We start from the raw sequence: 22,528 nt of genomic DNA, 5'->3' as shown, positions 1-22,528 counted from the left end.
AAGATAAATCAAAGGGTAATGAGGGAAAGATGTGCATAAGTGTTTGCAGGCATCTCCATTGAGCATACATACCCAAAATCCTATCTTACAATGGCATTGAGAAAGATAAATCAAAGGGTACTGGGGCAAAGATGTGCGTAAGTGTTTGCAGGCATCTTCATTGAGCATACAAAGCCAAAACCCTATCTTACAATTGCATTGAGAAAGATAAATCAAAGGATAATGGGGGGAAGATGCGCATCAAGTGTTTGCAGGCATTTTCATTGAGCAAACAAAGCCAAAACCCTATCTTTCAATTGCATTGAGCAATTGGGGTATTGTTTCCATCAACCATTTTGAAGAAACATGAAAAGAAATACTAACTTTTTCACCTTTAAAAATCAACCAAAATAAGTTGAAAACTTCTTGTAACCTTCATCCATACTTGAGAGTGGTTGTTGCTAGAGTTAGTGTCATCTATACTTCCTTTATTCATTGTACACATAACTATCTATAAGTAGTAAAATCAGTATTTTGTGCACTGTTCAGCAACTATGAGGTTTACTGAAAGAGATTTCTTAACTCTACTTAGAGTGAGTTAACACTATGCCACTTTCATTGGATTTGTTATTTTTTATGTAGTCATTTGGACAGGAACTTACCCTCTTATTTTTTTGGAGTCTTGGTACTAAACTGACCTTATTCTAATAAGGAAAAAAAACAAAAGAGATCATTGGGCAAAAAATAAAATAAATTGGAAGAGATGTTTACTTTAACCAATCAGTGGCTCAAGATGGGGTTGAGATTGAAAGTTTCCAATATGTTGGGCATAAGGCCCATACAAGAGGACCAACCAACACCCCTGAATTTCTTTTTTCTGGTGAAACTTGTTTAATTGCTCATGGGTAGTCTTGATTGACATGGACCAAGAGTTAGGCCCATTTAGTAGGAGATGGGAACAAAGAAAGTAATAATAACATAAAAATCACCTAAATTCATTATAAAAATTGAAGAATAAGTTTTCCAATTACCTTTTTCTCTACTTTGAATTTAATTTTTTTAATTTCACATGCTTTATATATAAAAAGTCATTTTCTCTTTATCGTAACCTCCCTTTTTCCCTCGTTTCAATTTGGAAAAGAGCAAAAATGCCCAACTCCAAGCAAGGCTCAAAGAAACCCAGACCCAACTGGCAAAAAAGAAGAAAAACTGAGGCCCATAAAGGCCGATGAATCCCAGTTAACCTAGTTTCCCTCTCGTTCCATCATATATTCTCTCAAAACCCTACTTCCCAACTTTCTCCATTGGCCGTCGCAGAGTAGCAGAGGAACCAAACCCCACCCCACCAACCCCCCAGCAGCAAAAATGAAGTACAACCCACGAGTCTCCTCCTCTCGCCGCAAGAATCGCAAGGCCCATTTCACGGCGCCCTCGTCCGTCCGCCGCGTGCTAATGAGCGCATCAGTCTCATCCGATCTGAGGTCCAAGTACAACGTCCGGTCCATGCCGGTCCGAAAGGACGACGAGGTCCAAGTCGTTCGCGGGACCTACAAGGGACGCGAAGGGAAAGTGGTTCAAGTTTACCGTCGCAAGTGGGTGATCCACATCGAGCGCATCACGAGAGAGAAAGTTAACGGTTCGACCGTGAACGTTGGAATCAACCCATCCAAGGTTGTCATCACCAAGCTGAGGCTCGACAAGGACAGGAAGTCGTTGCTGGATCGTAAGGCTAAGGGACGTGCCGCTGCTGATAAGGACAAGGGAACTAAGTTCACTGCTGAGGATATCATGCAGAGTGTCGATTAAGGTTGTCTTCCCTTTTGTATTTTTGAAGTTATGATATGTCTCTTTTATGTTATTATCTAGGGAACTCGCAACTGTTGGACTTAAGTTTTTATGTTTTACATTTTTGTTATGTTATCAATCGGTAATACGATGAGGAATCTTGAATTTTGCAGTCGTTTAATGCTATATGTTTCAATTTTTTGTTATGGTGATTTCTATTCTGGTTGTTTTACTAGTACTAATTTATTTGTTCTTTCTGCTGCATTTCTTCAATGGATCATCAATCTTAAATAATTTATACATAGAATCGCCAAAGAAATGATCTTTTGCTTTCAGCTGTGCTGAGTTGCAGAGAAGTTAGTAGTAGTTTCAACACATTATTAGCTTCAACTTAGTTTGTACCGTGATGCAACAATTTGTTACTGATTTGTGTTGCTCCACGGCACAATATCCGCCTTTGTCTCTTGCCATTCTTATCTGATGCATTGTTTATTAATAAGTAGTGGTTTTTTTTTTTCTTTCAATTGTGCTACAGCGGATAATAAGTAGAGTGGTTAATCATTAAAATCCTCTGAAATGCACCATCACCATGTTGTAGCTCGTTGCTTTTTATTGGTATGAACTTGCTTCTCTTATGATTTCTTTTCATTTATTTGACAATAACAAGCAGCATGCTTTTCTTTATATGTAAATTATGCCCATCCAATTCGTACGCTGGGGGGTTACAAGAAGCAAAGTCATTGAGCATGCAACGGGTGGGAAGGAAAATGAAATGTAGCAATGATATCCTGAAGCTGATTATTCAAACTATAATAATTATAATTTCAAGAGGCCTTCGACGGGGAATTGGAAAGGAAAGAGGGAGGGAGGGAGGGAATGCGCTCATAGGCAGTACTGCCCGTCTCCATAATGGAGAGATGCCTAGGTTGCAGGGCGCAGGACTTGAAAGACACCACCTATTAGGCTTTGAGGCAGTAGGCTTAAGGCGCCCACATTTGGAGGAACTTCAAAGAAGGCAACTGAAATAATTTATTCTCACATGCGTATATAAGTTTCGTAGATCACTCAAAATGAAATAAAGACAGTTCCAAAGCTTTGATCAATTAAAAGGAACTCCTCAATAAAATGAGGCTTGAATGAGCAAATGCCAAAATCGTTCAAAACTTACATATAGAATCATGGAAAGCCTAAAGTTTGAATCCATCCACAGTCATTGAGAACCTAGAAATGAATATTAATCATCTGTGGAACTACTTATTGACACCCCTTTTCAATCTCCACAAAAATTTTTTTAGAAGGTATCAAATCCCAAATGCATCATTGAATAGCATCGAACCAGTTAGGGTTTCAGAGCAAGGGCCAATCCAAAGCGGGGACTTTTGTCCAAGGCCTTGGTGTCAATCTCACCAGAGATTGTCAGCAATGACTTTGGTATGACTTCATGCTGCAGCAGGGCTCCAAGCCTCCCATGATTGTTGAGCTTAGCTTTAATCAGTGTGAGATGATCAACAGCATAGGCCCCTCCAACAGTAAATGTGTTCTCATTTGTGGAAAACCTCCTGCTGATCTCTCCCACAGCAGCGCACTTCTTCAGCTGATCCAGATAATGCACATACGATGCTTTTATACTATCTCCCTTGTCTCCCCTGAAAGTAAAAGGAAAGAAATTAGTGACAAAAGATTAGAAAGTTTTTGCTTCTATTCACTTTTAAGATCAAGCAGAGTATGGTAGTGTACAAGAGCTTACAGAATTATGGAAGCATATGAATCTGGTTTCGTCACACTGATACCAGCAGTGTACCTAGTAAAATTTCCCGAGGTGGTATCATAGCCTGCCTCTGCACCAAAAGCAATAGCAGGTGTGCCAATGGTTGCTGTGACATCAACACCTGGTGTCTGGTTCAAACCAATAGCTGTTGTGAAGGTCGCATGGTCATGGAAATATTGAACCTCCAACTGCAAAACAAATAGCAGATAGAAACTTTTTAAACATCAAAATCATCATCATGTAAAACATTTCTGCTTAGGAGAGGCAACTTCCTACCTTGCCAGAGTTATAATCAGGCACTTTGAACGATGCAATAGTCTTAGTCGATGGAAGAATCTCAGTGAATGTAAGCGTTGCTGAGATCTGCCCAAAACAATGGAAAAAAGTAAGACACTCACCAGGACAAGGCTACTTGTTATTTAACAAGTTTCCAAAGAAAGGACGTAAGAACCCACGTTAGAGTCTGTATCGACTTTGACATCAAATAGAGTGTTCTTGTACTTGTATAGTGCAGCAACATCACCAATAGAAAGTCCTCCTTTCTTCAGAGCAGTTGATGTGAGGGCCTGAACAGAAGCAAAAGAAAAGGAATTAGCACAATGAAGACCTGTGGAATGTTTTAATTTAAGTGAATCTTGTCATCATCTAATTGTTTCCTCAGAACAAGAGGATCTAGCTTAACCTAGACTAAAGGTACGTTAATCTTGGTAGAAACCTTAACCCCCTTTCAAAAATAAAATAAACCACAAGAGCCTCTTAACTCCTTTCCATTCAAAAAAATTGGTCACACCAAACATCCATTTACAATGAAACCAGTAACATCTGGAGTTAGACACAGTTTCACCCTACAATACCTTGAGAACAGGGACAAAATGTACATAGATTCAAAGTGACAATTTCTATTGCATGCTTTGAGTTCAAAGATAAAGCAGATTCATGAGAGATTCAGGGAAATCACCCTGACATAAGACAAAAGTTTCTTTTCTGAGTTTCATTTCTAGGTAAAAGGAGAATAAAGAAAAAACAAGAACCTTGATTTCTGTAATGCTTCCACATTTTCTGTTTTCTTTAGCTCATTAAAGCAATTAAACAAGATGTGATGCATATCATACCAGCCAATCCACGTGCTTCCACCATTCCATTCATCCACTAAGTTTAATAAAAACATGTTTCTTTCAATTAAGGGAAGGGGGATTTTTGAGAAATAAAACGAAAGAGCAGCCTCTGCAAATTCTACATTTGTATTAGTCTAAACACATTACTGTTAAGAACTCCAAAATCAGTTGATAAAAGATCTACGCGAGCAAATCAGCATTTCATTCAATTTTTATAGAATAATCTATCAAGCCCTAACTACTATACAAACAATTCATAATCCGAGGTGTAAAAGAAGTAATTTTTTCATACCACCCCAGCGCCAGTGTATGTAGAAACAGTGAACTTGTGATCCGAGCTATAATCCTTATTCAAGAGATCTAAACATTAAAAAAAAAAACAAAGAGAAATAAAGATGGATATTTCGATTCAAACGCAAAGGAAATTTCGAAGTTGGTTGAAAGATCGTACGGTAGAGAGCGAAGGAGATGGAGGGATTTGATTACCTTTGGCTTTTTTGCCAATATCGGAGAAGAGTCCTGGTCCCTTACTCATGGCTGCAATACACTCGGAAAGATCTGAGAAAGTGGGAGAGAAAAGAAATGGTGAAACGGAATCGAAGGACGAAGGGCTATTTTTCTTTCTTTCTTACTTTTCTTTTCGTTTTCTAAAATCGTCTCACGAAAATGCCAAAACCTTTCAAGTGTGACTATCGGGTGTGACCGTTCTTGGAACTGGCGTGTTCTTGACCGTTCGATTTGATTGAAGCTGTACGTTCGATGCGTGAGTTTTGGCCATATTTCTAATATAAAATGCCGCTTTGTGTTAGCAAAGCTAAGCTGGAAGGAATACCACTGTAAGTGTGCATGAACCTTTTTATTCTTTTGAGTTGTCTAAGTAAACATGTGCTTAGGCTTAGCAAAGAGAAAGATACCAAGCCAGCATTTGGGATTACGACTTAGGATGTTTTGACAAATCATTAACAAGTTTTCAAATCACTGAAAATTGAATTTTTTTATTTAAAAAAAAAAACTTAATGAAAGATTTTCATTGAAAAAATATTGAAAATAATAAGTAATTAACCATATTAAGTCAATTTTATTTAAGAAAAACATATTATTTAATTACATTAATTTTGTATCTTTTCTTTTAACTAGTTACTTTTTTTCATTTTTAATTATTATCAATATAAAATACTTATAATAAATCATATTTCTCTTTTGCAAAAGATTCAATCAAAAATCTACTCAACATTTAATTTTTACTAACATATCAAACAATTTTTATATCATAATTTCAGTATTTATAAAAATATTGTCATCTTCTTTTTGGAACTGTATCTGATTTTGAAAATATTTAATGAAAAACAAAATCACAAAAATATCCATCCTTAACTAGCATTTTGAAGTGGTAGATGAAATAATTTATATTTAGTTTATTATACTTTTATGGGACGATTTTGCCTCCCAACTCAGAACAATTCCAAAAGTTAACAATTCGTTTTACTCATTTAACATTTGGTTAGATTTTTATATAAAGAATATTAGAATAAGAAAGATTAACTTTTAACTTCTTAATTTTGCAACTATATAAAGTATCTTAACTCTTGGTTGTACATGTTGCCGTGTATATGTCGTTGAGCCTTTCTCTCAACGATGAAGAAGAGATTTTGAAACCTTTAAATCACATTTTAAATTATATCTTGCATAAATTCGATTTAATGTTTTATTGGTTTTGTTTATTTATTTGATTTAATTATTACTTTTTTATAAATATATTAAGGTATAGAATTATATATTATTGTGATTAAACAAAATTATAATTTTTACTTATGGTTATAAAAAAAATGATAGCAAAACTTTTTCCCCTTGGTCAAAAATGTTCATTTTTCACTGCCCCGAGTGTATTTTGAAACATTTCAGGCAATCCGCCACTGAGAGCCTTCCATTTGGATTTTGGATGACTCAAGCTACGGTTTGGCACTGGCTAGCTAGTTTAAAACTGGGCTCTGACTAGTAAGCCAGTCATGGACACAGGCCTATTTGGGTGAGGAGTGCTGGATTATTTGGGCCATTGGAACGCAGAGTCAGCCATAGCAAGACCTTTCGGGGTGTAAACCGTGATTGTGCCTGCAACTCTGCAACTGACTTCATAAGTTTAGAAGATTAATTGGTCCTCACGTTGTTTGTTCAATTCAAATACTGAGTCTCATATCTTTACTGAATTTGATTGCATCTTTCTTTGTCTTGGTCAATAATGATTGCATCTTTAATATTCTTCCTTTTCTGTCAAAATGTGGTAATTCAACATGACTGACAAAGTCAATAATTAGGAAAGAAGTGATCAAAAGTTCAAGGCAACTGCTTCATTTCTTTTCATCCACTATCTTTGACATGGATTTTTTTATTTTAAACTTGTGAATGAAATGAATTTTGGGATCAATAAATAAATACTAGAAATAATGTTATATATTTATTTATAAGTCATCTCACATATTTATAGTACATAGATCAATAATGTTACTTATTTAAAGCAAAGAAAAGGTTCCTTACGGGCGGCTCCAATTCTGCCTTGGGTGCCAAAGTTGTCAAGTTGAGGCCCCGAGTCCAACTTGATTGTCTTAATTTTTTTTTGAAATATGATTTAAATTTATCGATACATTATATATCAAATTTTAAAAATTTTAAAATATGTATAATCATATAATTTGATTAAAAATAACAAAAATATTATTAAAAAATAAAAGAATTCTCAATGAAATATTTTATATTTTGATATTTTGAAATAAATTAAAAAATTTAATAGTAAAATTACACTCGATGAAAAGCAATGATAAATTTAATCATTAATAGTAAAATTGAAATTTATTTTATTATTACTTTTTTTCAAAATGCCATGGTAAAAACGTGATTAGATGGGAGGTTTTTGAAGCAAGCCCGCCAAATGGGTTTTCTTGAAAGTCGTTCGATCCAAATTCTAACTCGCGTCAAGTCGGGCGGGCTTTGGAGGTCTGCTTCTGCCTAACTGTTCGTGCCCGATGGTCTGAGACTTTAAAGTTTTTCTTAGCAGAGACGCTCATTGCCCCAAAAAGGGCGGCTGGACCCGAGCACTTTCCCAATTGAGTACGGCACCCGGCAGTCACCATGAAAAGCAAAGGCAATATCAATTGAATCCCCCGATACCACGCTATTCACCAAAAAATTTATGCAAGAAACATAATGAAGAAAAATCTTCAAAATCGTGGTGTAATGGTGTTGTCAAGAGAAACATCACATTTTGATTGGACTTTTGGTTAACTATTGATATATATGATGTCAGGCTCAAGAAAACCTTGGGATAGTGACTTAAATGGAAATCTAAACATATTACAATAACAACAAATAAAATATTATATTGTTTAACCTAATGACTTCAGCTATTTTTTTTTTCAATTCATGAAGTTATATTTATCTCATGCTCTTTCAGCAATCATATAAAGAAAAAAAATATTTGCGAATTTAATAATACATTAAAAAATTATTTTTAATGCATGCTTAGAGAAGTGTCAAATGGATATTGGCAATATGAACTACGTGTCCAAAATTTTAATTAAGTGTCATTATCATATTTAGTATAAATATATTGTCTTTTTAATTATGTTCAATGGAAATCTGATTACTATATCCAATTGAAGAAATGTAACTTTGGCATATGGGAGAGTTACCATTTTTATTTTCCTATTTTAGCCTTGGCCTTACCATTCAGATATACTTATAATATTTTCTTATTATTTGTTTATATAATTATTATCACTACTGGTTAAGAGAAAATTGATTGCAGAAAATAAAATACTACTACTAATATTACTAAAGCGTTTGCTATTTATTTTTAAAAATAAAAACAAAAAATAATTACCTACAGAAGTTCAATGACAAAAAATCAGAAAACTCTTTGAAAATTTTTGTTTTTTATTCTTGTAATAGTTCTAGACATTATTACAAAAAATAATTATTTTAAGCAGTTATAGGTATTATTACAAAAGATAAAATTCAATAACTTTATACATTTTAGAAGTTAAATAATTAGTATTCACTGTCATGATTTTTTTTCATATTATTATTTGTTATTTTAAAAGATAAAATTTTAAAATTTTAAAAAATTACATTAAAAAATATTTATTAAACTTTATACTTTCATTCACAAAAATAATTCTATAAATTAATACTACATTTAAAAAAAAATCGAAATTTGAATCAATAATTTTCTCATATATATTTATATACACCAAATATTACAATATTATATTTTTAACAACTAAATTCTCAACGATCAATGACGTTTTCATCTAACTGTACCGAATATTCCCACCGCGTGCAATACGCGTAACATAATGACTGATCTGGCGAAAATGACAAAAAAAAAAGAAAAAGATGGGAAACTAAAAGTGTGATTGGCTTCTGACTCATGGCTTTAAACAAAAGCTAAAAAGGTAAAAAGCCACTTTCAAAGTGACAATTACCATGTTCTTAATAGAATTAATTCAGGTAACGCAATTTCATAAGCAACCGAACAACCCGTTCAAGTTTATTTCCTAGACAGTAGGAGAAAGAAATTGAGGAGCGAAGAAGACCAGCTCAACGTTGTCTCTACTAAAATGCATCAAATTTCGGATCCTCCCTCCCCTTTCTCTTCCATTTTCAAATCCTTACCCTAACTGAAAATAAATCAAGCTTTCACAACGTTTTCTTTTTTGTTATTCTCTTTAAAAAAAAAAAAAAATTTATTGTCCTTTGTCTGTTCTTTTTGAAATGTTAAATGTCCTGGCAGTTGTGTCTGAAACTTCCACGTTATTGGACTAAGCGGTACGGGAAGCTCTTTTCGAGTACGACTCGCTTTATTTTACTCGGTTGAAGATTCTTCCTCGTAGTTTCGGGATTTTGCTCATATATAGTTGAATGAAGCTGAGGAAGCAGTTCTAGAAACGAAATTAAAAATTAAAGAATGGAGAGTTATTTGAATGAGAACTTTGAAGTGAAGGCGAAGCACTCGTCGGAGGAAACGTTGGAAAAATGGAGGAAAGTTTGTGGTATCGTCAAGAATCCGAAACGGCGGTTTCGATTCACCGCCAACCTCTCCAAACGTTACGAGGCTGCTGCTATGCGCCGCACCAATCAGGTCCGTTGGATTCTGAATCCCACTTTCTGATTTCGAAACTGCTGAAAATCATTTGCAAACTTCTTTTTACTATTATTAGCGATATTTGTGAGATCATATTTTGACGTTTGGAAATTAGCAGAAATTTGTGGGAGAGTTTAAGGATTTCGAAGCTTCTTTTAAAAGAAAAAGGAGAAACAGAATAACATTTCTATTTTAACTCTTATAAATGGACTGTTTTCGGCGGTGATCAATGTCATTTTTATTTTCTCCAAGTTACTTGACTTCCTTCTCATTTTTTAGTTTATTGTTGGTTTCGCGGTTCAAATTTCTCCTTTCCTATGATAAGCTCCCTTTAATTTTTTTTTTCAAAGAAAAATTTTTTTGTTAGGTGTTTGAATGTAGTAGGATTATGATGTTTCAAATTGGTATTTTAGATCTTATTTGTATTTATTTTTTTGGATTTGGAACATCGCAGGAAAAATTGAGAATTGCTGTACTGGTTTCGAAAGCTGCCTTTCAATTTATATCAGGTGAGATTTTTCCAGCCAATTCGAGTACAATTTTTTGCATTTTATTTTGTAAGCCGCCTTTCAATTTAAATTAATTCTCTTTTGCAGGTGTGCAACCTAGTGATTATGTTGTTCCTGAAGAAGTCAAAGCTGCTGGTTTTCAAGTTTGTGCTGATGAGTTAGGATCCATTGTGGAAGGCCATGAGGTAAAGAAACTAAAGTTTCATGGTGGAGTAGATGGTATTGCTGAAAAGCTCTCGACATCAACGACCAATGGACTAACCTCCGATTCTGGTCTGTTGAATAAAAGACAAGAGGTTTATGGAATCAATAAGTTCGCTGAGCCTGAACCTAAGGGGTTTTGGTTATTTGTTTGGGAAGCTCTTCAGGACATGACTCTTATGATCCTTGGGGCATGTGCTTTTGTGTCGTTGATAGTTGGGATAGCAATGGAAGGATGGCCAAAGGGAGCTCATGATGGACTTGGGATTGTTGCAAGTATCTTGTTGGTTGTGTTTGTAACAGCAACAAGTGATTATCGCCAATCTTTACAGTTCAGGGATTTGGAAAAGGAGAAAAAGAAAATCACTATTCAGGTAACAAGAAATGCATGTAGGCAGAAAATGTCTATATATGATTTACTTCCTGGTGATATTGTACACCTTAATATTGGCGACCAAGTCCCAGCTGACGGGCTTTTTGTCTCGGGATATTCTGTGCTAATTGATGAATCAAGTTTAACTGGGGAGTGTGAGCCGGTAATGGTGAATGCTGAAAACCCTTTTATGCTCTCTGGTACTAAGCTTCAAGATGGATCATGCAAGATGATGGTTACCACTGTTGGGATGAGAACACAATGGGGTAAATTGATGGCAACCCTCAGTGAGGGGGGAGATGATGAGACCCCACTGCAGGTGAAGTTGAACGGAGTGGCAACCATTATTGGCAAGGTAGGCCTGTTTTTTGCTGTAGTGACTTTTGCTGTATTGGTGCAAGGACTGTTTAGCAGTAAACTGCAAGAAGGGACAATCTGGAGTTGGTCTGGCGATGAGGCATTGCAAATGCTGGAGTTCTTTGCTGTTGCAGTTACAATTGTTGTTGTCGCAGTGCCAGAGGGTCTACCATTGGCTGTGACCCTGAGCCTTGCTTTCGCCATGAAGAAAATGATGAATGATAAAGCACTAGTTCGACACCTTGCAGCTTGTGAGACTATGGGCTCAGCAACAAGTATTTGTAGCGATAAAACTGGGACACTAACAACTAATCACATGACGGTAGTGAAATCATGCATTTGCATGGGTGTCAAGGAAGTAGGTAACAACAATAAAGCTTCTTTCTGCTCTGAGATTCCAGAGTCCACTGTGAAACTTCTGCTACAATCAATTTTTACTAACACTGGCGGTGAAATTGTTATCAACAAAAGTGGAAAACGTGAGATATTGGGAACACCAACCGAGACTGCTTTATTAGAGTTTGGCTTGTCTCTGGGTGGAGATTCCCAAGCAGAACGACAGGCATCAAAAATTGTTAAGGTTGAGCCATTTAACTCAACAAAGAAACGAATGGGAGTGGTGCTGGAGCTTCCTGAAGGAGGGCTACGAGCACACACTAAAGGTGCTTCGGAGATAGTTTTGGCTGGATGTGACAAGGTGATCAATTCAGATGGGGAAGTTATTCCCCTGGATGAAGAATCCATTAACCATCTCAATGATACAATCAACCAGTTTGCTAATGAGGCTCTTCGAACCCTGTGTCTTGCCTATATGGAACTGGAAAATGGTTTCTCCCCTCACAATGCTATTCCAGTTTCTGGGTATACTTGTATAGGAATTGTGGGTATTAAAGATCCTGTTCGCCCTGGTGTTAAAGAATCTGTTGCTACTTGTCGTTCTGCTGGGATTACCGTACGAATGGTTACAGGAGACAATATAAACACTGCGAAGGCTATAGCCAGGGAATGTGGAATTCTTACAGATGATGGTATAGCCATTGAAGGTCCAGATTTCAGAGAGAAGAGTCAGGAGGAATTGCTTACTTTGATTCCTAAGATTCAGGTACTCTCCACGTTTCTTATCTTTGCTTGAAAACTGTTACCAGTAGGGTATTTGTACCAAGGACAAATAATCTAATGCATTCCTCAATTTTCATTTCTTTTGCAGGTGATGGCTCGGTCTTCTCCTATGGACAAGCATACATTGGTAAAGCACTTGCGAACTAATGAAGTTGTTGCTGTGACTGGTGATGGAACAAATGATGCTCCAGCCCTGCATGAAGCAGATATAGGACTAGCGATGGGCATCGCTGGAACTGAGGTGAGCAATCATAAACATTTTCACACTGTGCATGCATCTTGGACCATTTAAATGAAAGAAAATTCAATTTAAACATATTTATGTTATGATCATAGATCAAAACGTGTATGGTTTACTGAAGTACTGATTCAATGCCTTGAGAGCAACTCAGATAGTTATGCATGTTTTGAATGAAGTGCTACACATAATATGGGTTAGAATAAAGAGCAGAGACTTGAGTTCCTTTGAGATTGACAAAAGGCACTTCAATTACGGGAGGGAAGCTAATATAAATAGTTTTATGTTGTATAAAAAGATATTTTAGCTGGAGTTTAGATGTAATGTATGTTGCTCAATTGTGAAACAATACAACAACATTTGATGCACCTGATACTAGAATGTTGTGATAGTGACTTTACTTGTTAGATGATAGTAAAATATATTAATTAAGTATAAGTTATGCCTGATATTAACAATATCAAGATTTAATTAATCTCATTCTCAATTCCAGGTGGCCAAGGAGAGTGCTGACGTCATAATTCTAGATGACAATTTCTCGACAATTGTGACAGTGGCCAAATGGGGCCGTTCAGTATACATAAATATTCAAAAATTTGTACAGTTTCAACTGACAGTCAATGTTGTTGCATTGATTGTTAATTTCTCCTCAGCATGTTTGACAGGTAAGAGAGGGATACGTTTGTCTACTTCTTTTAAAACTTATGTTCTAGCTTTCGTTGCAAATGGAAATAATTTTGTCCATATTGCTTATGCTTTTTGCGCCAAATCATGCTGCAGGGAGTGCCCCTCTCACAGCTGTTCAGCTATTGTGGGTCAATATGATTATGGATACTCTGGGAGCACTAGCACTTGCAACTGAGCCTCCAACTGATGAACTAATGAAGCGTTCACCAGTTGGAAAGAAAGGAAATTTTATCAGTAATGTCATGTGGAGGAATATCTTGGGGCAGTCTTTGTATCAGTTTATGGTAATATGGTATCTTCAGACAAAAGGAAAAGCAATATTTAATCTCAACGGCCCTGATTCTGATCTGATATTGAACACACTTATTTTCAATTCATTTGTCTTCTGTCAGGTAACCATTTCTTAAGAACTCCTTCATACTCTTCGATACATGTTGTTATATACACAATTGCTGGAAGGTCTATTGTGTCATGCATAGAAGCGATCAGGAGACTTGCAAAGTATCTATATTGAACTTTGCTAGGACTCAGCATGGTTCTTTTTGTAAGGTTACCATGTTGGATGTACCATGCTCCTAACTTAAAACTTTTATGCCATAACCAGCTTTTTCTGAATATCTCCATTTCTAACTTTGTTAAAAACTTTTGCCTAACAAAGAACGTTTGGTCTTTTTCCACAGGTTTTCAATGAGATCAGCTCACGTAACATGGAGGAAATAGATGTTTTCAAGGGCATATTAGATAACTACGTATTCGTGGCCGTTCTCAGCTGCACTGCTGTCTTCCAAGTCATTATAGTTGAATTTTTGGGTACATTTGCAAATACAACTCCTCTCACATTCTCACAGTGGTTCCTAAGCGTTTTCATAGGATTCATAGGCATGCCCTTTGCTGCTGCTTTGAAGATGATCCCAGTATGAACCACCAAAACCGCAGATGCTATTTTGTGAATGACATCATTGAAAGCCTCTGATGCCTCTCCCTTGCAGTGTAGATTACGTAGTGACTAGAAAGCTGTTTGCAAAGAAGGTAAATAGAGAGTTTGGAACCAAAATCTCATCAGCATTTAAGTGTCATTACAATTTTTTTAATTTTTGAAACTTTTTCTGTTTTGGATTTTTTGTTTGTAGGACAAGCACTTTGCTTCTTTTGTTTTGTAATTTCTCGTTCTTAATTTCATTTTTTAATTGACATATAAGGCATGTAAGTATTTTTTTAAAATGATTTGTAGTGACTGAATATATAATTAATGCTTAGTCCTATATTAAGTCAATAGGCATATCGGAACCTAGCAAGTTGGGTTTTTTAACATATTTGTGTTATTTCTTTATAGTTGGGAATATAGTATTTAAACAAAAGACCTTATCTATGGTTCCATCTCTGAGAACCTTTCAGTTTCATAAACATGATACAACCAGACAGGTTCAAGCAATGCTCTGGCCTCATGTAATTTATGGCTTTCATCTTCATCATCTTGTTCTTCAATCTCTCTCTCTATACGAGGATAGATGTCTGGCAGCGAAACCAACATCATGTCAAGCCCACTCCACTCTCTGTCTTCTTGTCCAATCAACTTCAGACGGATAAACCGTAGCATTCCAAGAAGCAGACCAAAGTCCTTCCGTTCTAGCCCTACAGCTGAGCTAGCCAAGAAAATCATGCCAACTGCGTCCAGTATGCTGGAATTTCCTTTTAGCAATGAAATGATCATTCCCAAAAGTTTCTTAAACTCACAGAATTCTGGTTCAGAAACTCTGTCATCCTCCTCTTCTGGATCACCTTCACTCATTTCAGCGAGCTCAGTCTTGGCCAAAATTAAGGGCCATGATGGAAACTGGAGCTTAATGTGATTCAATGCAGTCAAATATGCCCTCTCTAGACTCTGCTCGAGCATGCTAGTAGAACCAAGCGCTAGAATCAAATCAGGTAGCCAAGGCTTTACTGCTGCAACAAGTCGTGCTGCAAAACTAGAGCCCAAAAACAATTCACCTGAGATGATCAAATCAAGCAAGTCACTGGCAAGGTTAAAAGACTCGACCGGTGCTGGTGAAGCTTCAGTAGCAGCATCAAGGACCAGATTGAGTAACTTGGTTGCATAGCTGAAGGAGCTCTTCACGCACATAATAGATTCCTTCAACTTCTCCTCCTTAAACTGTGATTTATCTATAGATAGCTGCCTTAAGGAAGAGACGATGTACTGCATGTATGCTGATGTAAACTTCAAGCACCTCCTATGGACATGAGAAGCAAAACCCATTGCAATAGAATCAACAAAAAACTTGAGAACTGCTGTAAGCATCTTCACCTTCTTTGATGTCTGTTTTTGTTTGGTGTAGACAGATCCTACATGAATATAAAAAATCAACGTATTCAGTCACGAAAGTAGAAAAATATGTAAGAATGAATGACAGAATGACATAAACATGAGAATTTATTTATCTAAAACACAGATCACATGCAGGTGGTAAAAGTCGTACTCTATTCTCTCTATCGTCATCGTATTCTTCCAAAAAAACAGTTCATAAAAGCTGGGATGCCAATATAAACACCAGAGGAACAAGGAACTGCAATGAGACCTCCAGAAATTGAAATGAATACAACTGGTCTCTCCTAATTTAACTTTTGGTGTTAATAAGTGATTGCGGTCTATTTTTATTAAATGACAATGACTTATGGTTTTTTGCAGAGGAATCTTAGATTTAGATCTTTGAAATTACTAGTTGATTTTATTCCCAAAATGTACTTGATTTTAAAATCCAAATCTAAATCCAACCCCTCATATACAGGTTCCCAAATGGATTACTATAGATTTAGTGCTAAAAGCAATTTTTTGCTTATGCGCATGCCTTTCGATGATCTGTGCATATGCCTTACTCATCACCACTAACCATCACTTGTAGAGCTAGAGACATCTGTTTGAGGTTCTCTCTGTTTCTGTCCAGGACGTGCAGCTCTCTTGCTGTTGTCCCGCTTAGATTCTGGAGGTGATTTGCCATTCTTTCCTGAGTCACCTGCTTCAAAGAGCTTATCCGTACAATTTAGCAGGTGATCCATTACCTTGTCTAGCATAGTCTGTCAGAAGTTAAAAAAAGAATATAAAAATTCAGCCCATCAGTGACAAAACTTTGCTTAGAACCGCTAAAAAATAAAATAAGTGAAATTTCCAGCAGTAAATACTGACAAATTGGTGGTTGCAGTTTCAAATATTTAATGCTACTAACAAAAATCAACCCAGATCAAAATCGCAATGTAGCCAATTTACCAAATCAATGCAAATAAACAATGAAAAGGAATCTTGCAGTTTAATCATTTTGAGTTTTGATCAACCTACTGCAAAATCTAAGAGCAAATTACCAGCTACAACACTCTAATCAAATGATAGCTAGAAAGGAACTTTATCTAATGGTGAGAGAAAAAGGGGGAGGGGGAGAGACAGAGATGAGAATAGTTAGACACAGGCAAATTGAAATGAGCATTGAAGTTCAAGAAAAGTCAAAAGCAATAACTTGCCTCAGAAATTGATCCAGAAGAGTCAATGCCATCATTCTTCTTCATACCATAATTGGTAACATTTTGAAGGGCCATCTGCAGAGCAAGAGCTGTATATGCCAACACTGGATAGGGGTCCATATATTCATAATACTCACACTGCACAATGCTAACCTCAGAGATGACCTTTAGAGCAAAGAATGGCAATTCCAAAGCTTGAGAACCCAGCACAGCTTTCCGAGTGTCCTCAGAAGCAAGCATATCTTTTATCTGCCATGATAATCCAATAGCAACCGAATAATCATCCTCGAAATTGGATGACTTCTTCCTACTAACATGTTTCCATTTAGCAGAGTTCCTGGTCAAAGACTTCCATCTCTTTCTTTTTGCAGGAGAAACATTCTGTTTTGGTGCTTCAACATCAAATTTAACATGGCAGCGATAGGCAGTTTTTTGCAAAAGTCTTGTTAGAGCCTCAAACATATTATCAAAGGCATCACATGATATCAATAATTTGTGGGCAGACCTCACTTCAGCTTGCTTTTCTAAATTTTCAGATAAATCACTACAATCAGTGACTAGGCACATGCAATCTCCAAGGAGCCCAGCTACATTATCTGAGGCGGTGATGGATAAAATGTCAAAAACAGAAGACTTAGCATGTGCAGTAGATGCAACAGCAAACAAACACTTAACTCTTTCACCAGAAAACAACTCTTTAAGGGCATCCTGCTGACTTCGCTCATTTGCTAGGCTGCAGCAAAGGTTCGCTGAAGCAACAAGAAAGCCCTCAATTTGAGCTGCATCCAGTTTACCATCGGACACTACTAAGGTGATGAAAACCTTGACAAGTTCCATCATAGATTTAAGAGATGCTCCTTCTGATAAAGCAAATTCACAAAACCTTGCTCCAGCCAGTGGAGACCTTTTCATAAGCATGACGCAGCGATTGCATGCATCTTCAATGGCTAGTCTGGCAGGAAAGTATGATGGCATAATCAGTCTTGTAATTTTCTGAGCAACTGGAGATTGGTCATTTGCAAGTATATTCAACAAGACTTCTAAACTGACCACCTTCAAAATAAAGCAATGAACAATATCAACCACCACCCAAGGAGAAAGAACTTAAAGTACTACTGATGCAAAATTAAATTTGAAAAGAACTTTATACCTTATTAAATTGGAAAGTTCGGATGTCCTTTAAAAGAAGAAGGAGATCTACCATAGCAACTCTTATGGAAAGAACATTGTCTAACATCAGATGCCCCAGTCTCGGCAGAAGCACTTTAAGAATTTCATGAGACTGTGGATTGCCAAGCAAATAGATAATGCCATTCAATGTGGAAAGCCTAACCTCATTGCATGTGTCATATGCCATATCATCAAAAATTTTTGAAATTATCTTCGTAATGGTTGATGAGGGAATAATTTCCCAAAACAAATGAAGGATGCGACAACAACCTTCCACTGCTATAACTCTCACATCAGGGCAATCATCCATGAGTAATCTCTCCAATAAAAAGAACTGTTTATCCAGCAATGTATCTTTAACCTCTTTGGTAGCATCAGGATCTTCAAAAGGGAACAAGTCTAAAAGTAAATGTAATGCATTTTGACGAACATTTGAATTTGCAACCTGTCAAAGGACCATGCAGCTTGATTAAACAGTTGTCATCTAAAACACCCAAATACTGAGTTAGAAACATGTCAAGGTAAAGCAATAGTCATCCATCTTATTATTAAACTCTGACTATACTAGGGTACTCCTAATTAACATGTCTAAGATATCTAATCTAAAGGGCATATTTCTCCAAGACATTTTTAGCTAGGATACCGGTAACTAAGGTTCCTATGTTGTTACTCTTGCTACTTGTTTTTACTTTCTTAAAAGTTATTACTACAAAGTAAAAAAAAGTGATAAAACCCAAAATCACAATAACTAAAAATGAATAAATAACTAGAATATAACCTCAGTTTAAATGTTATTATTTTATATAAAAATAAAATTACGCAGTTTATTTACTAAAAAAAAATCGAAACTTTGATTCTAAATTCTTCAAAAATTGTTTTTTGCTTTCTTAACCAGACACTTCGTTTTGGCTCTCTGCTTCTAGCAACACTAAAAAGAGGCTATCGTAGTTCCAGATAAATATTGATATTCACATTAACAAAAAAGGCAAACAAAAATTCAGTAAACAAAACCACAAAAAAGCACTATTATCCCTTACCTGTAAAGACCGGAAAATCACAGGCTCGGCAAGTCTAAAAAGCAACTTCTCAACTCCATCAACAGTTCTCTGATTAATAAACCCACCTAAAACCCTTCTAATACTACTCCCCAAACCTTTGGAACTGGCATGTATAGCTCCTTCAACTAAACCCATCAAAAACTCATCTTCAATTTCCCTTTTCAATTCCCCTTCAACCCCTTTCCATCCCTTAAACACTATCTCCCCATAAGCTTCCAGCATCGATTTCCTCCCAAATGGAATCTGAGCTTTTATCATCGCCAAACATTCCTTCAGAAACTGCAAACTTAACCCAAACGTAAACGCCACGAATCTCTTCCCTTCCTCCGTTTTCAGATACAAAGGCTCGATAACACATCGGATTAATAACAGCTTCAAATCTTCAATGCTTTCGTCCTCGAAATCAAAGAAATTGAAGGCTTCGCGGAGGGAATAAACTCTGTGAACATCCACTTTTTTCTTCAAAGTTAACGACTTTGAAAGCAAAAACGGCAGCGTTTGGGAAATAAAGGTTTCTTTTTCTGGTGCATCCTGTTTCCACCATTCTTCACATAAACAAGCTATTTCGTTGGATAATCCCGGATCCGATTCGAAAGTAATGAGGCTATCGTGCAGAGATCGAACGGATGGGATTAAATCAGAGTGCCGAAACGCGTTTCGGGGATGCGAAATGCATAAGCCAGTGATGTGAGCGAGAACGCGGAGGTTTTCGCTATCGTTGTTTTGCGGGTTGTCTCTTGGGTTGGAGCTTCGTGTTGATCGACGGGTGCGCTTGGTGGGCGGGGAATAGGATGGGTCGGGTTCGTTCGCTTGGTTTCGAAAGGAGACGATGGAGTGGGAGATGGAGCGGTAGAGACAAGGAGGGAGAGTAGAGGAGAGAGGAGAGGAAGGGGGAATCGAGTGGATCAGGGATTTGAGAGTTGCTTTCGAGGATTTTAGGGTTAATTTCACGGCGGAGGAGAGGAAGTCCTCGGCGGAGGATTGGAGGGAGGAGCGGAGCCTCTTCTCCATAGCTTTTTTCCTTTGGGTGGGAATGGGAATTTGAAAAATGGGGGGAGAAGGAAATAAAAGAACCGTACTTTTTAAGTTTGGGGTTTCACTGGGGCCAACTTAATAGGAATTAGATTTGGCCCAACTTTAACCCAAACCCAGTCCATCCAATATTCATTCACTTATAAATAAATATATAGTACGATATACATAAATAGAATTTGATGTAATTCAAGACATATATCATTGCATGAAGTGATATTTAATTACTGAATTAAGGTTTTCCGCTTTGTATTTCCCAACTCATCATGAGAATCTACCTTTAAGGTTACATATATTGAATCCTCTACCAACTACTATTAGTGTAAGACTTTTTACAGATAGAATGAGCTATTTTTTGACCTAAAATGATGTATTAAGTTACTTATTATTTTGCATTATATATAAAAAAAAAAGGAAATGCAAAAACTTTAACAATATATCTTTCATGAAATTCAAACTAGTAGGGATCATTACTTTTCCTTTAGTAGTTAAAATCTGGTCTCCTCCCTCCCTTGATTATGAGGACACTGTTTTTTCTCATGTCCCCAAGCATGAGAAAACCATTGTTCGGTTCCTTCATAGCAACAACAAAAGCTCATGCTGTTTCTATGGATATTGATGGGATCAATTCAGACCGTTGTACCTCTAAATTCTGATTCCATTTGTCCATAAGAACTTGACCAGCTACCAGTTTACGAAAGTTATTGAGATAATTTATGGAATCAATCCCTGCTGTCGCTATTTTGATCGTCAGAACATATCTTGTCTTTTGCCTGCCATTTGTTCCTGCAATGTTGCTAGATGTAGCTTAGGGAATAATCCGTTATTGTCACATGGTATTATTTCCTCACCTATCACATACTGTATTTGCAATCAAGATAAGCCTGCAATGTTATCTTGATTTGAAGATGAGTTTGTTCTGATGTTAAAGATAAGCCTGGTTTTTGCTATGAGTTGCTGATATCAACTGAACACAAAGATAGTCATGTGAATCCTTGAAGCAACATTTATCTAGAGAAGAACTCGACAAATTCAATTGTGATGGTAAGCCAAGAACAGAGAAATATTTTTAAGCACATTTTTAGACAGATGAGAACCTGATTTTAGTTAAAAGTTTATCAGTCAAACAGCAAATTTTTTCCTTTTGCATTGTCTGGTGCACATGAGACTCTGATTTTGCCTGTGCAAATCCATTTTCTGGTAGACAGCTGGGGCCATGTTAGAGATGGTGACTAGACTAGCCATGGAACTTGTCATGCCTCTCTCTCCCCTCAGCAAAAACCTGAGCAATAAGTAACTGTGAATGCATAAGAAAGAAGAAATGGGAAAATGTATACGTATAATTGACAGAATTCTGCAATTATTGCTGCTAATTTGTTCTAGCAATAAATCCTAACATCCATGGAATCATTCAAAATTTGTTCTTGGTAAAATTCTTGGTGAGTCAGGAAACATTAAAAACAAATAACATGTGCGGTTCTAACGTTATTGTTAATCGGCATAAATGCAGGCTACATTATTATCTTATTGCTGATGGAACATTGAACCTCTGGATATGACTGCGGCAGGGGAAACATGTATGTTCACAAGATACATAGTAATAACTGGAGACTAAAATTCAATGCTGTACGATGCCAGACTGGATATCCTAAGAACCTTATGAAAGCATGTGGAAGGGTGGAGCCTCTGACACCCAATTTGCCAATTGCTATGAATCTCATGCCCCCCTTCCTCCCCCCCAAATCACCCCAAAACAAAGGTCTCTAATTCCATGATGACAACTTGGGTCCTACAAACATCAATCAAAGTGAGCAAATATCGGCATTCACACGTTTTAGGCAAAGACAACGGCATAGCCACATAGGGGTGCACGATATAGCTGCTTTGAGGAAGGATGGCCTGTAATGCCAATAAGAATGTCTGTGACGATTTCTTTTAGATAGATAATCTTTGAAACTTCAACTAAAATGGGTTTTTACCACTTTTAACCACATTTTTCAGTCTCGTTTTGTCAGTTTACTGCATCACCTTGCAAGATATATATACAAAGTTAGATACCGTTTGAGTTCAAAAAGATAATGAGAAAGTCTACATGGAAACTGTTTGAATTCAAAAAGCTTAAGAGAAAGTCTACATTTCATCTCAAGGTGGCCCTCCCCATTTGATCAACATCAAATGTGAAGTTAATGGCAAATCTTAGTCACCTTTTCTTATGATGTGTCTCTGCTCACAGTTTAGTTGTTATTCGTACACTATCTAATCAAGCATTTAGACATCATTTAAATGAGTTCAGCTGCAACATAATCAGGAAAGAAGCTAGCTATTTGATTTCTTAAAGCATATTCTGGGGTTTACATGGCCCCCCAATCTTATTGCTGTTCCAGCTATCGGTGGAAAGGAAACTTCCCACTCATCAAAAAGGAGAGCTCAACATTCCAGGCAAATCCAATCACCGTTAACCTTTTCATACTTTTCGATGGCCCAAATGCA

The 22,528-nt window shown here is 36.6% G+C and overlaps 3 protein-coding genes and 1 pseudogene across 4 annotated transcripts; 2 read left to right on the top strand and 2 right to left on the bottom strand.

Annotated features, from left to right (window-relative positions):
- The first annotated feature begins 1,227 nt into the window (after positions 1-1,227).
- Positions 1,228-1,970, top strand: LOC18611285 (large ribosomal subunit protein uL24z pseudogene; annotated as a pseudogene). The gene has a single exon (XR_016024227.1). The product of XR_016024227.1 is annotated as a large ribosomal subunit protein uL24z pseudogene (transcript).
- An 865-nt stretch (positions 1,971-2,835) lies between these two features.
- Positions 2,836-5,304, bottom strand: LOC18611284 (mitochondrial outer membrane protein porin 2-like). Its single transcript, XM_007047458.3, has 6 exons — positions 5,134-5,304; positions 4,940-5,007; positions 3,988-4,098; positions 3,809-3,895; positions 3,512-3,720; positions 2,836-3,410 (listed from the first exon to the last, which is right to left on the bottom strand). The coding sequence occupies exons 1-6, from the start codon at positions 5,180-5,182 to the stop codon at positions 3,104-3,106; spliced, it is 831 nt and encodes a 276-aa protein (XP_007047520.3). The 5' UTR covers positions 5,183-5,304; the 3' UTR covers positions 2,836-3,103.
- A 3,843-nt stretch (positions 5,305-9,147) lies between these two features.
- ACA2 (calcium ATPase 2) lies at positions 9,148-14,579 on the top strand. Its single transcript, XM_018125868.2, has 7 exons — positions 9,148-9,781; positions 10,239-10,293; positions 10,381-12,326; positions 12,432-12,584; positions 13,075-13,246; positions 13,362-13,660; positions 13,949-14,579. The coding sequence occupies exons 1-7, from the start codon at positions 9,608-9,610 to the stop codon at positions 14,186-14,188; spliced, it is 3,039 nt and encodes a 1,012-aa protein (XP_017981357.2). The 5' UTR covers positions 9,148-9,607; the 3' UTR covers positions 14,189-14,579.
- On the bottom strand, positions 14,565-20,022 carry HEB1 (ARM repeat superfamily protein). Its single transcript, XM_007047451.3, has 5 exons — positions 18,986-20,022; positions 17,929-18,393; positions 16,779-17,831; positions 16,157-16,340; positions 14,565-15,611 (listed from the first exon to the last, which is right to left on the bottom strand). Exons 1-5 carry the CDS (start codon positions 20,015-20,017, stop codon positions 14,635-14,637), a joined length of 3,711 nt encoding a protein of 1,236 aa, XP_007047513.3. The 5' UTR covers positions 20,018-20,022; the 3' UTR covers positions 14,565-14,634.
- Positions 20,023-22,528: the final 2,506 nt, after the last annotated feature.

Source organism: Theobroma cacao, chromosome 1 (assembly GCF_053813885.1).
Source record: "Theobroma cacao isolate CCN51 chromosome 1, ASM5381388v1, whole genome shotgun sequence".
NCBI lineage: Eukaryota > Viridiplantae > Streptophyta > Magnoliopsida > Malvales > Malvaceae > Theobroma > Theobroma cacao.
Note: the sequence above shows the minus strand (reverse complement) of the source record. Positions and strands in the feature narration are given on the sequence as shown.

Bases quoted from the DNA above. Each gene is read 5' to 3' on its own strand.
- HEB1 (XM_007047451.3), bottom strand. From the start codon at position 20,017: ATGGAGAAGAGGCTCCGCTCCTCCCTCCAATCCTCCGCCGAGGACTTC. The intron at 17,832-17,928 runs GTATAAAGTTCT...TTTATTTTGAAG, and splicing joins GAACTTTCCAATTTAATAAG to GTGGTCAGTTTAGAAGTCTT. The intron at 16,341-16,778 runs GCAAGTTATTGC...AACTTCTGACAG, and splicing joins CTTCTGGATCAATTTCTGAG to ACTATGCTAGACAAGGTAAT.
- LOC18611284 (XM_007047458.3), bottom strand. From the start codon at position 5,182: ATGAGTAAGGGACCAGGACTCTTCTCCGATATTGGCAAAAAAGCCAAA. The intron at 5,008-5,133 runs GTAATCAAATCC...TTTAATGTTTAG, and splicing joins TATTGGCAAAAAAGCCAAAG to ATCTCTTGAATAAGGATTAT. The intron at 3,411-3,511 runs GTAAGCTCTTGT...TTTTACTTTCAG, and splicing joins TCATATGCTTCCATAATTCT to GGGAGACAAGGGAGATAGTA.
- ACA2 (XM_018125868.2), top strand. From the start codon at position 9,608: ATGGAGAGTTATTTGAATGAGAACTTTGAAGTGAAGGCGAAGCACTCG. The intron at 9,782-10,238 runs GTCCGTTGGATT...GGAACATCGCAG, and splicing joins CTATGCGCCGCACCAATCAG to GAAAAATTGAGAATTGCTGT. The intron at 12,585-13,074 runs GTGAGCAATCAT...TCTCAATTCCAG, and splicing joins TGGGCATCGCTGGAACTGAG to GTGGCCAAGGAGAGTGCTGA.